This window comes from Anastrepha obliqua, chromosome 6 (genome assembly GCF_027943255.1).
Source record: "Anastrepha obliqua isolate idAnaObli1 chromosome 6, idAnaObli1_1.0, whole genome shotgun sequence".
In the NCBI taxonomy this organism is placed as follows: Eukaryota; Metazoa; Arthropoda; class Insecta; order Diptera; family Tephritidae; genus Anastrepha; species Anastrepha obliqua.
This window is the reverse complement of record NC_072897.1, coordinates 61,668,995-61,682,578: the sequence shown is the minus strand read 5'-3', so window position 1 is coordinate 61,682,578 and position 13,584 is coordinate 61,668,995. Positions and strand designations below refer to the sequence as shown.

The window sequence follows — 13,584 nt, the reverse complement described above, 5'->3', positions numbered from 1 at the left end:
CCCGAACACATCGCTATGCTGCAACCGCGAAGATGTCCCGTCATATTTGAGTATCATCAGAGTATGTTGGCTAATTAAATTTTACTGCCACGTCACCGAAATTTAGACAGAGAGAGAGGCGAATAAAGCGAAAACTAATTGTGTAAATTGAAGTTAGCAAATTGTGGAGAGTTGTGTGTTTTACAAACGACCAGGGGTGGCTTTCTGTAATTCGATAGTCGACACTCGTTTGCTCGACACTTTAATTCGATATCGAATGCGCGACGATCCCATTTTGGTTCCCGTATTTCGATATTTGTATGTACTATCGTTTTCATATTTTCGGAAGTGTTTGAAAAGTGGTTTATAGTTGTCAAAAAGTGCACGAAAGCAATAAAAATTAAAAGTAAATATGTACAATTGGCGCTATTTTTTAATATTGGAAGATTTTAATGAAGAAAACTCTTCAATAAATAGAAGGAGAATACGCGATGCGTCGAATCCAATGGAATTGCCCGATTTATAGTAAGATTAATACAAATTTCATTAAGTAAATATCAAAGTATTTCTTTTGCATAGCTTCCAAACAAAATACCGACTGACCAAGGAGGGTTTTATGTACGTTGTTTGTGAAATAAACCTTAGAGAAGGACTTAGGAGAACATATATACCTCCAATTTTGAGGCTAGCTGCAACGCTGGAGATATTAGCAGGTGGCGGTTACCAGTGGCAAACTGGCGGCGCACACACACCAGCAATGGGGCATAATACTCTGTCGAAGATATTTCGCAGCACATTATCGTCGATGGAAGAAACTCTATGCAACCAATGGATATCTTTCGAAAAAAACTTCCAGCCGTGCAAAGAGTGGTTCCATGAAAAATATAACTTTCCGGGAAGTAAGTAGTGCAATATTAACGAAATTTAACTTTTTTACTATTTTCATCCATTGCAGTTGTTGGTGCCGTAGATGGTACTCATTTAATGCTGTTGAGGCCTATTGAGAACGAACATATATACTTCAACAGGAAAGGAAAGCATAGTATAAACGCGATGATTGTAAATATATACTTACACTAGCACTTAATCCTTTTTTCTTGGAGTTATCGTACTCTACATTTTTTATTGCAGATATGTGACTATAAATTAAGAATAAAATTTCTTAAGTATAACAAAAAATTGTACTTCATTTCTCAGGTATAAGTCTTTCTTTTTATAAAAGGTAAAAAACTAAGCTTAAAGTTATCACATATGTACATAAACTAACTCATTATTAATACATTTTTCGTTTTAGCAATGCGATTTCACATTTCAGTTTTTCCAAGTCTAGCTCTAAGACTTGAACCTTCATTCTTTTATATTGCACTTCAGTTGCAATTTGTGTCTCCTTTAGTTGCAGTTTCCTCTTTGCGATTTCATTGCTCTCTTCGAAAAGCCTCAACACTTCACTTTGAAATTTTTCTTGCTTTTCAATCTCTTTTTCAATTATTTTGATTTTGGGGTCTGAATATCTTTTCGTTTTAGCAGGTTGTACCTCGTCGATTTCCGCTTCCTCGCGTATATTAATTTATATATATGAAAAACAATAATGCACAAGCGCAAGAACATCATATCACATATGCAAGTATGCCAAATAACCTTGACTTATGTATGTACACATGTCACAGCACATCACATTCTTACAAGAAATCAAATACACATACGCACTAGTGAACGAGTTTCTTCCTAACAAGTGCAAAAACAATTCTGCTCTATGTATGTATATATACCCACTTTATGTCCTAGCATATATACATACATATACGAGTATACCTACTTGCCTTCTAAACTTCCTACAAAATAATTGTATTCATATGTTACTACATCCATGCACGTTCATACATTCATGCATATATGCGCGAGCACAGCGCTCCCTTCTTGCTTCCGTGTACTTTTGTCTTTCATCAGTCGATATTCCTAATATTACACTTACAAAAACACAATACTTTGATAGACGCAAAAGCAACAGCAAGCGCAACGCGATGGCCGTTTTGCCACCACACATTCTAAAATGTTCTAGAACACAACAAAAACACATACCTCACATGCGCATGTTGCCCAAAGCTAAAATCTAAGCCTAGCGACTACAAAAACAAACATTCGTAGACGCAGTCGCAGCGGCCATGATTCTATCAGCGACGGCGCTGAACAATTTAGGACAAAAACAAAAAGTTCATTCATAAGTTAGAGCTCATATTTCAATTTCATTCATAAAACGAGCCGCCCATATGCCAATTTTCGCGACCATTCGAAAATAGTCAATATTGGAATATTTCGCGTGGAATTATTTGCCAATATTTGATAAATCTTAAATTTTTGTCAAGTCGAGTGGCCGCGGCTCCGTATGTATGTATGCACCCTTATATGTATGTAAATATGTCTTCTAACTGTGCGACAGTCGCGAGTTAATGCGACTTCCAGAGAATCACACATTGCTGTCCGCAAAGCCGCATATATGTACCTTATGATCAGAAAGTACCGGGAATGTTTAAATTAAACAAAACAGAGTTAAATTTAAGGCAAATTTATATTATCTCCTTCAAAATATGACCCGTCTGAAGCAACAACACATGTGCCCGGCAGGCCGATTTGTATTCTCTTTGATCAGTGCGATGGCGCGTTATCATCATGCCAAATATGAGAATTGTTTGCTCACATTTCCGGCGGTTTGCAACACACAGCATCTCTCTAAGGTTTCAAAACGGATAAATAATTTTCTCTATTGACTGTCTGGCCCGATGGAAGGTACTCATGGTGGACTATGCCTTGGCAATCGAAGGAAACAGTCAACATCACCTTCCCGGTTCTTTTTGCTCATAGGGTATACATATCCCATCTTTTCACTGACGGACAAGAAGACGGTCGCAGTTGTTGTTTTTTGTATGCATACATTTTGCGTTCGTTGAAGGTTTGTATATATTTATATACATATATTTATATACATATGCGTGTATGCGCGTTTGGCTTTCTGGATGCATCCATGGATATTAGAATATTTTCTCATCAATATGTGTATGTAAGTAGTTCAGATTTGACTAAAGAGATTAAATATAGGAATGCATATTCATATGATTGCCTTTATGGTTGTTTTACATATAAATTAATTCAAAAGAAGTATGAATAATGTTATATAGAAAATAAATTTCTAAATAACAGGTATTAGAAAAACCTGAATACACTATTTTAAATCAATTCTAATTAAACCATATATAAAAAATTAAATAAAAATATCGAACAAAAAACTGTGTACAGGACTTGAACCTGAGTCAAATATGGGACGATGTTCTGCATATACGACACGTCTTTCACAATTGCGCTAAACTACAATGACTAATGAAGTTTTCTAAATCACTCATTTATTCGATTCGCAGTTTTATATGCACATATTCTGCGTTAGTTGAAAGTTTGTATGCGTAATTATATGCATATGTATGTGTGTGTGCGCGTTTGGCTTTCTGGACGGATATTAGAATAATATTTTCTCATCAATATAATTTGGATTTGATGAAATAGATTATAGACATATGTACATATTTTCTGTTTTGATTGATTTATATAAAAATCAGGTCATATCCAGTATGAACTATTTTATACCGAAAAGAAATTTCCATTTATAAAATACAAAAAAACAGTATTTTAAAGAAATTTTAATTAAAATAAACTCAAAAATTTTACCAAACTTTCCTGGTTTGAATTGTAAAAAAAAATGTGCGAGAAAAAAAATATAACTCAGGATTTGAACCTGAATTAAATACGTGCCAAAAAACAAAACGAATAATTCCGTCGACTTTAGCTTCTGCACCACAAATTAACTGCCGCGCGGCCTTCTTAATCGCAAATTTATTCGCTTCGATTTCCTTAGTAGTGTGCCGAAAAATCTTATGAACTTCCTCAGTAGTTTGGTAAACGCAGAAAATATCTGAATTCCTGTCCTAGCGTGGTAAGTAAATATAGAAACCCTCCACTCGCTTCACTCGCGTGGTAAATATCTGCAATTCCCCACTCGTGAGCAAAGTTGAATTTGAAATGACCTTAGTTTGAATCTACAAATTAGTACTCGAAAAAAGCTTGTTTAACATTTGCTCCTTCTCATTGCATTAACATTCTCTGATATAACTATGCGGGACTATGATCGATTCATAGTCGAGTTGCCGCTGAAACCTGAAGTGTTTTTGGGATAGTTCTGAAGTTTTTTTGTTCGTGTTCCTGTATCCGCGCATAGCCAAGCGTATTATATGTCATATCATCAATTTATGAAAGAGTCAAGTGTGACCACAATGCGTCGTTTTCAACACGTCTGCCACAACCACTACTGAAAAAGCGCTCAACAACACGTTTATCGTCTCTCCGCAACTGCAAAAAGATTTATATTTAGTATTAACACGTTCCCGAACACATCGCTATGCTGCAACCGCGAAGATGTCCCGGCATATTTGAGTATCATCAGAGTATGTTGGCTAATTAAATTTTACTGCCACGTCACCGAAATTTAGACAGAGAGAGAGGCGAATAAAGCGAAAACTAATTGTGTAAATTGAAGTTAGCAAATTGTGGAGAGTTGTGTGTTTTACAAACGACCAGGGGTGGCTTTCTGTAATTCGATAGTCGACACTCGTTTGCTCGACACTTTAATTCGATATCGAATGCGCGACGATCCCATTTTGGTTCCCGTATTTCGATATTTGTATGTACTATCGTTTTCATATTTTCGGAAGTGTTTGAAAAGTGGTTTATAGTTGTCAAAAAGTGCACGAAAGCAATAAAAATTAAAAGTAAATATGTACAATTGGCGCTATTTTTTAATATTGGAAGATTTTAATGAAGAAAACTCTTCAATAAATAGAAGGAGAATACGCGATGCGTCGAATCCAATGGAATTGCCCGATTTATAGTAAGATTAATACAAATTTCATTAAGTAAATATCAAAGTATTTCTTTTGCATAGCTTCCAAACAAAATACCGACTGACCAAGGAGGGTTTTATGTACGTTGTTTGTGAAATAAACCTTAGAGAAGGACTTATATACCTCCAATTTTGAGGCTAGCTGCAACGCTGGAGATATTAGCAGGTGGCGGTTACCAGTGGCAAACTGGCGGCGCACACACACCAGCAATGGGGCATAGTACTCTGTCGAAGATATTTCGCAGCACATTATCGTCGATGGAAGAAACTCTATGCAACCAATGGATATCTTTCGAAAAAAACTTCCAGCCGTGCAAAGAGTGGTTCCATGAAAAATATAACTTTCCGGGAAGTAAGTAGTGCAATATTAACGAAATTTAACTTTTTTACTATTTTCATCCATTGCAGTTGTTGGTGCCGTAGATGGTACTCATTTAATGCTGTTGAGGCCTATTGAGAACGAACATATATACTTCAACAGAAAAGGAAAGCATAGTATAAACGCGATGATTGTAAATGTATACTTACACTAGCACTTAATCCTTTTTTCTTGGAGTTATCGTACTCTACATTTTTTATTGCAGATATGTGACTATAAATTAAGAATAAAATTTCTTAAGTATAACCAAAAATTGTACTTCATTTCTCAGGTATAAGTCTTTCTTTTTATAAAAGGTAAAAAACTAAGCTTAAAGTTATCACATATGTACATAAACTAACTCATTATTAATACATTTTTCGTTTTAGCAATGCGATTTCACATTTCAGTTTTTCCAAGTCTAGCTCTAAGACTTGAACCTTCATTCTTTTATATTGCACTTCAGTTGCAATTTGTGTCTCCTTTAGTTGCAGTTTCCTCTTTGCGATTTCATTGCTCTCTTCGAAAAGCCTCAACACTTCACTTTGAATTTTTTCTTGCTTTTCAATCTCTTTTTCAATTATTTTGATTTTGGGGTCTGAATATCTTTTCGTTTTAGCAGGTTGTACCTCGTCGATTTCCCCTTCCTCACGTATATTAATTTTTGGAGGCTCAGACTTACTTGATGTTTTACCTTCGTCGTCACTAGAAGAATTATCTGCGCTCGAGATTTGGTCCAAATATTCACAAACAAAAGTATCGTCTGCCTGAGGAGCCGCAGTAGAACAGTTGGGTCCGTCTGTATGGCAACCATATAAAGTTGCGCCTGGTACTCCCGATATATGCTCGGTTATTTTGGCTGCGGTAACTATCCGTTCCTCCATATGGTTCAATGAAACCGCATCATATGGACCGCCACCCGTTTTCGTCATGCTTTTCATGCACTGGGTAAGCTTGCGTTTTGCATTGTACATATTTGTAGTCAGTCCATACCTAGGGGCATTAAAATAATTTATTACCACAAATGAAAATGTTTAAAAGTAATGGGAAGTGTTAATACAAACTTTCTGCCATGCTTCTGCCATAACTCTTTCTTTTTCGAACGGCCATTAGCTGCACTCTGTAAGCTATTTTTAGCTAATGAATCGTGCTTCTCCATATATTCCACCATTATCTTTAATTGAGCAGCGTTTGTTTGTTGAGACCTATGCAAACAACTATATAAAACTTAAAACTAAAAAACAAATTTAAATTTTTAACTTACATTTTGAAGAAATAAACAGCTGAGAAAATGAAAACGAGAGCAAAAGTGGTGTCGAGCTGTATCTATCGAACGTTCGATGTAACGCTACGACATTTTTTGTTAGAGAAAGCAAAAACGATACTTCGTTTTTGCTCTATATCGAATTACAGAAAGCCACCCCAGGACGCGGTTACACCCGCGATTTTTGTAATAATTTTGCCAAAGGTGGCGATCTACTGTGCTGGGTACCATTTAAATATAGTAATTTGTGAAAATTCAGTAATATTCCCGCATCCTTTTACATCAGTAATTTTTGCAGTGTCCCAGCAGTACTCAAAAATATTTACAAAATTATTATCAGTAGACCTCATCATGTTGGTCTCCTTAACGCGGGGATGAGGCTTAAGTGGTGGTCTGACCCCCATAGCATGGGGGCCAACCCAACACGAACTAAGAGGGAAGCTTCATATGGAGATTGGCTTGCCATCCATTCGCTATACGGCGAACCTGGTGGCCAACCAATCACCATGCGAAGATCACCGTACCGACGAAGATCCCTTTGCCATCCCCAAACCCCTTACATCCTGTTATTTCCTCTCCTAGCCCACCCCCTAATCCAGGGTGTTATGCGACACCGTGCCCATTGGATGGTTTGCAGCCAGGGGGTTCACCAGACCGGCTGTATTTCAACGGCGCCTTCCTAACACCGGGCCGCCTTAGGAAGTAACTGTGGCCTTGCCACGGTATGGGGCGCTGCCGTGGTGGACCGTTTTGAATTCCCCATTATACAGATAGACCACTGCGCTCGCCTCGTCGAGCAGGTGGTCGTACGAAAAAGATGAATACGGACAAAAATTCAAGCAACAAAACTTCCATTGTAGCGGGAGCAGGCTACAGTGGTCGCAATTCCACTGCCAAACACATACAGAACGCTCTTCAGCGCGGAGGTGCCGTTGTCAACGAAGACTCGGACCACGAAAGCGTCGGGAGCATCAGCACAGCTGAGGACGAGGCTCTTCTGCGTTCTCCGGCTAAGTCCAATGGTGCTGCTTCGGATAGCAAGAACAGACCAAGGATCAAGCGTGATAAAGAGAAGCTGAAGGCCAAAGCCCGATACAAGGCTGCGGTCAAAGTTTGTGACCGATTTGGCAGCAAGTCCAACCTGACGAAGCAAGAGGAGGAACGGTTGGCTTGGGCCAGAGAGGAGATCAAAAATGGCCGGGCCTTCTACGCAGCAAAGCCAATGTTCGCAGCTTCGAACCCGAAATATGCGAACAAAATCGAAGAAGAGCTAGCCATCAAGAGGCAACGTTCTGCGAATAGTGAGGCCTCAGGGCCATCAAAAAAGCAGAAGCACAGGCACGAGACGGCTAAACCTAAAAACGGAGACGAAAGACCTACGACGTCGAAAGCAGCGGTAGCGGCCAGTGAAATTGCCAAGAGACACCTCATAGTGGCACTCACTGACCGCAGCGACCAGCTGGGGCGAATGTCGCAGGAACGGTGGAAGGTAGTGGAAATGAAGCTACTGGAAACCTTGTTTACTAAAATGGACGTGGAGCCGAACGCACCCATGCCAGCATTCGACGGAGCAGGGTGGTTCAGCGGCGTCAAAATCATAAAGTGCAAGGATGACCCCACGCTCACATGGCTAAAGGAAGCGGTAAAAACGCTTCACGGCCTGTGGGAGGGGGCATCACTGGAAATCGTTGATCGCAGTTGCATTCCCTCAATACCGAAGGCAAAGGTTTTCATTCCGCGAGTGGTAAAACCGGAATATGCGCTGCGACTACTACAACGTCAAAACACGGACGTGCCGACAGACGATTGGAAAGTGTTGAGCGTGGCAAAACCAACGAATGGTGATGGTGACCAGGATTACATTATCCAAATCAACAAGCCGGCAGAGGACCTGCTTAACGCGCGATTCGGGAGGATGGCTTGGGGAGTTGGTAGCGTGCACCTTCGCCTCAAAAAGCGCAACCCGGCAGATGACAACCACAACACGCTCGCTGCGGGGGAGGTGGAAAAGGATCTTGGCATAGAAGAGATCCTGGAAGCCTCCCTCAATATACAGGAAGTGGAGAAGGGCGACTTGGAGGTAGTATCCAACCCCGAGAAGGTACTGAGGCCAGATGCTGAAATTCCTTCAGATAAACCTCCACAAAAGTAAAAACGCCTCAGCCGAGCTCCTGCTCAACATAGAGGGACTCGGCTACGATGTGGCTCTAGTCCAGGAACCATGGATAGCGTCGGGCAACATAGTCTCCGGTCTAAAGTCACAAAACTACAACACATACATCCCGATTGTAAAAAATAAGGTAAGAACAGCGATAATGGTCAAAAAAAGTATATGTTCTTATATTGATCACAATCTCTCTTCAGACGATCTGACAGTGGTGGCGCTGGAGGGCTGCAAGGATGAGACGCTACTCTTTGGGTCCTGCTATATGCCACACGATGAGGAAGCACCACAGGCGGAACTTCGGAAGCTGGTAGAAACAGCCGCCAGAAAGAAGCATGCTCTGGTGGTAGGAACGGACGCAAACGCACATCACACGGTCTGGGGAAGTGCAGATATAAACGACCGAGGTGAGTCACTATTTACCTATATTCTTCAAAGTAGTCTAGAAATAGCTAATAGAGGTGAGGAACCAATAGCTAATAGAGGTGGGACCAACCTCGAAGAATGTACTCGATTTAACACTCTACACAAGCAGGCATGTTATGGTTCAGGAATGGGAAGTATTGAGTAGGCCCTCATTCTCTGATCACAGATACATAAGCTTTCAGGTGATATTTCGCACAAAAAACAAGCTTACATCCTTTAGAAATCCTAAGAATATGAACTGGGACTTGTATAGGGATATACTATCAAAAACACCAATAATACCCCGGAAATACAAGACAATCATCGCGCTTGAGAAAGGGGTTGAATTGTTTACAACTACTCTTGTTAAAGCCTTTAAAAGATCCTGCCATCCAACACGTAATAAACGCAAGGTGAAGCCTCCTTGGTGGAACAGGGAATTAGGAGCACAAAGGCGTAGGGTACATGAATTCTATAGGTTAGCTAAAGTGGCTGACGATGAGTTCTGTTGGAAAGAGTATAAGGATCTGCTAAAAGTATACAAGAAAGAGATACGTAAAGCCAAGAGAGAATCTTGGAAAGACTTCTGTAGCAGTATGGAAGACACTAACGATGTGGCTAGACTCAGGAAACTGTTATCCAAGAATCCGTCTATGCCAAGAACAATACGAAAAACTAACGGGGAGTGGGCTGACAGCTGTGAGGACTCTCTAGAAGACCTAGTCAGTACACACTTTCCAGGGTGTGCGGACACTGCAGATCTCGAACCTAGAGGAGATATTGTGCACGAAATCCCGACGAACGTAATTACAAACAACAAAATAGAATGGGCTATACAAAGTTTCGACCCATACAAATCGCCAGGACTGGATGGAATCTTCCCGGCCATGCTCCAAAAGGTAAGCCATCTTGTGGTACCATGGTTAAGAACGATATTCAGAGGATGCCTGAGGTTCAGCTACGTTCCTGTATTGTGGAGAGAAGCGAGAGTTGTGTTTATTCAAAAAGCGGGAAAAAGCAACCCTCTATACTCAAAGGAATACAGGCCCATTAGTCTGACCTCATTTCTCCTGAAAACGTTAGAGAAGATTTTAGACACATACATTAGAGACACAATTGCGCCGGACGTATTATCCAAGGCGCAGCATGCTTACACTAAAGGCAGATCCACTGAAACTGCACTTCACTCACTTATACTAAACATAGAAAAGGCGTTAGAATATAAGGAGTATGCTCTAGGAGTATTTCTAGATATATCAGGAGCCTTTAACAACGTGACAAAAGATGCTATTTTAAACAGCATTGAGTCTCTTAATGTGCAACCCGCGGTTTATCTATGGATAAGGCAGCTATTAGCTAGCAGAAAGATAAAAGCGGAGTGGAACGATGCGAGCGTCACCAAATATGCATGTAGAGGTACTCCGCAAGGTGGGGTACTATCACCGCAATGATGGTTACTTGTAGCAAATGAAATTCTTAAGAAACTTGACGGAGGGGCACCTAAACTAGTGGCATATGCCGATGACATAGCTATAGTAGTTACGGGAAAGTACCTGGACACCATCAGTAATGTGATGAACAACACTTTCAAAACGATACACCAATGGACATCTCGCGCAGGGCTAGGGATAAACGCCGGAAAAACGGACATGGTACTTTTTACCAGGAAGTACAAAGTTCCGGCGTGGAACCTACCGAAGCTGGGCAATAACGAACTACTTCTCAAAGACTATGCGAGGTACCTCGGAGTAATACTGGACAGCAAATTGCTGTGGAAGCATAACGTTGAGGAGAGGGTGAAGAAGGCCAGTAATGCATTGTACGCATGTAAAAGAATGCTGGGCGTTACTTGGGGTCTATCACCCTCTCTGATGCATTGGTGCTACACAGCAGTAGTCAGACCGATACTGCTGTATGGAACCTTAGTATGGTGGACTGCGACAAAAAAACTGACATACTTAATGCCGCTAGAAAGGATTCAACGCCTCGCTGCTCTGTGCGTAACAGGAGCGATGAAGACCACTCCAACGGCGGCGCTGGAAAGGATTCTCAGCATGCCAACTATTGACCTCATGGCGGAAAACCTGGCAGCGAAATCCGCGAGGAGGCTAATGGCTGCGGGGGTATTCACCTACAGAACCTTCGGTCACAGCTCAATAGGAAAGTGGAGCTCAGGTGGCACGGACTACATGACTCCGTACTTTAATTGGGAGAGAAGGTTTCGCACTACAATTGAAGAGGAGGGATGGCACAAAGGCATGAAGCCTGGCCATAGAACTTTTCACATCTATACAGACGGCTCGAAAACTCCAGACGGAGTGGGAGCGGGTATTTACTGCTCAAAACTAGGAATAAGGCAGCCTATCAAGCTGCCAGACCACAGCAGTATTTTCCAAGCGGAAGTTTTTGCTGTGGGGAAGGCTGAGGAGCTAGCCTACTCTAGAACAAGAAAGAACTCAACAATTAATATATACGTGGATAGTCAAGCAGCAATAAGAGCAATAAGCTCATATTGTGTTAAGTCCAAAAATGTTCGACGGAGCAGGGAGGCCATAGAAAGGCTAGCCGGAAACAATAGGCTGCATATCTACTGGATACCTGGTCACAAAGGCATTATGGGGAACGAAATAGTAGATGAGATAGCAAAAAGTGCTGTGAGGCTACCATTTGAACAAGAGAACGACATACCAAAACCGCTAAACACAATATACAACGAAATGGACGACCACATGAAAAGTCAAGTGGAAGCTAGGTGAACTAACTTGACCACATGCAAAACAGCAAAAGTCATGTGTAGAACTAACGACAAAAAACTGACTCCATTCGTACTTACGCTCTCGCGAAAGGAATGCAGAACTATCATAGGTATGCTAACAGGCCACAATCTACTGGCTGCATATGCGTACAAGATAGGGATTGCTAACACGGACAAATGCAGGAAATGCAGAGAGGATGTTGAGGAGACTCTAGAACACCTTCTGTGCGCTTGTCCGGCATTACTAAAAACGCGACTAAAATGCCTGGGAGCCCCACTGTTTGAGGGTCTGGAAGACGTCTCTAAAGCGGAGCTCCCAGCCCTACTTAGATTCGCTAAAAGCGCTGACATCCTACATGATGTCTACTTCAGGTATTCATAAAGGTCGGTCTCCATCTGGTATCGCTAGGGACCAAAAGGTCTATGCGCGGCTTATTGCCAACCAGGCTAACCTAACCTAACCTATCAGTAGAGATACAAAGAGCCCACATCGCTAAGTTAGCTCAAAAATCAGCTAGTATATTCCGAAAAAAATTGAGTTACCGCGAGAGTTACACGATTGAGTAAGTAATGACATAGAGTGACAGTTTCGAACAAAATTTATTATATACGGAGGTGCCAGTCTTGGTATGGTGAGCGACGAGGTATATACGAAACGAAGTCGATGCGAAGTGTAGCACCGGTTTGTCTTTGCCTTGGGCAAGCGTGTAGTAAACGTGTATAACTATGTACATATATTCATGCATGCACTTGTATGTACGCACTTATGTAATATGTTACTATTTGATTTGCTTATTTTTATTTCCTTTCTTTATTTTTTATTAAATATTTCCTTGTACTATGTATATTTGAGGCCGCCGTAACCGAATGGGTTGGTGCGTGACTACCATTCGGAATTCAGAGAGAACGAAGGTTTGAGTCTCGGTGAAACACCAAAATGAAGAAGAAGTTTTTTTTAATAGCGGTCGGCCGCTATTATTCAAAGAAGGATACAGGATTCTACCGACAATCTTTTATTGCAAATTTTACTCTTCGAATTCATGCAGTAAGTTCTCAGTAGTTGTTGCGCGCCGAATTTATGTAGATCTAAATAAGTTAGTGGTTGAAATTTACCCCAGTGTGTAGCTCGCGTTTTCTTTTTGCATATACAGTCAACATCAAAGGGAAGAGTATGTTACACCATATATTGACAAGTCTAGGACATTATCATGGTCACCAAATGTAATTATTTCATCTTCCAAATCAGATACACATTTTTCCAACACGCTTTCTTTTAGAGGCCGATTTCTAGGCCACATTGCCATCATTGCTCTAACAGAAAATCACTCTATAGAAATGGAATTAAAAAATGTAGGAATTCAGCTTTGACAAAACTAAGATGAATATATGTACGTACGTAGATACCGTCAGCATCAAAGGAAAATGTACACTACATGTTGATAAGTTTTAAGTAATTATTTATTTTTTAGTTCTCATTAATTTTATACAAAATATAGTTTATACTACTACAAATACCATATAATGCAACTAACTAATAATCCACTAACTAATTTTTATATATGTATAGTTTTCTGAACTCCAAGATAGTTTTCCTATATACTTTTTTCTTTAGAACGCTGAGCCTATTTTTGATAAAAATGGTTGAACTGAAAAATTAATTGAATCAAAACAGAAGATTTATGAACGTGGGATTATGATGCTACTTGAAAGATGGTAA

At 40.4% G+C, this 13,584-nt stretch overlaps 1 protein-coding gene across 1 annotated transcript; it reads left to right on the top strand.

Moving 5' to 3' along the window:
• Positions 1–647: 647 nt before the first annotated feature.
• Positions 648–1,068, top strand: LOC129249800 (putative nuclease HARBI1). The gene is made up of 2 exons (XM_054889446.1): positions 648–878; positions 935–1,068. Exons 1-2 carry the CDS (start codon positions 737–739, stop codon positions 1,057–1,059), a joined length of 267 nt encoding a protein of 88 aa, XP_054745421.1. The 5' UTR covers positions 648–736; the 3' UTR covers positions 1,060–1,068.
• Positions 1,069–13,584: the final 12,516 nt, after the last annotated feature.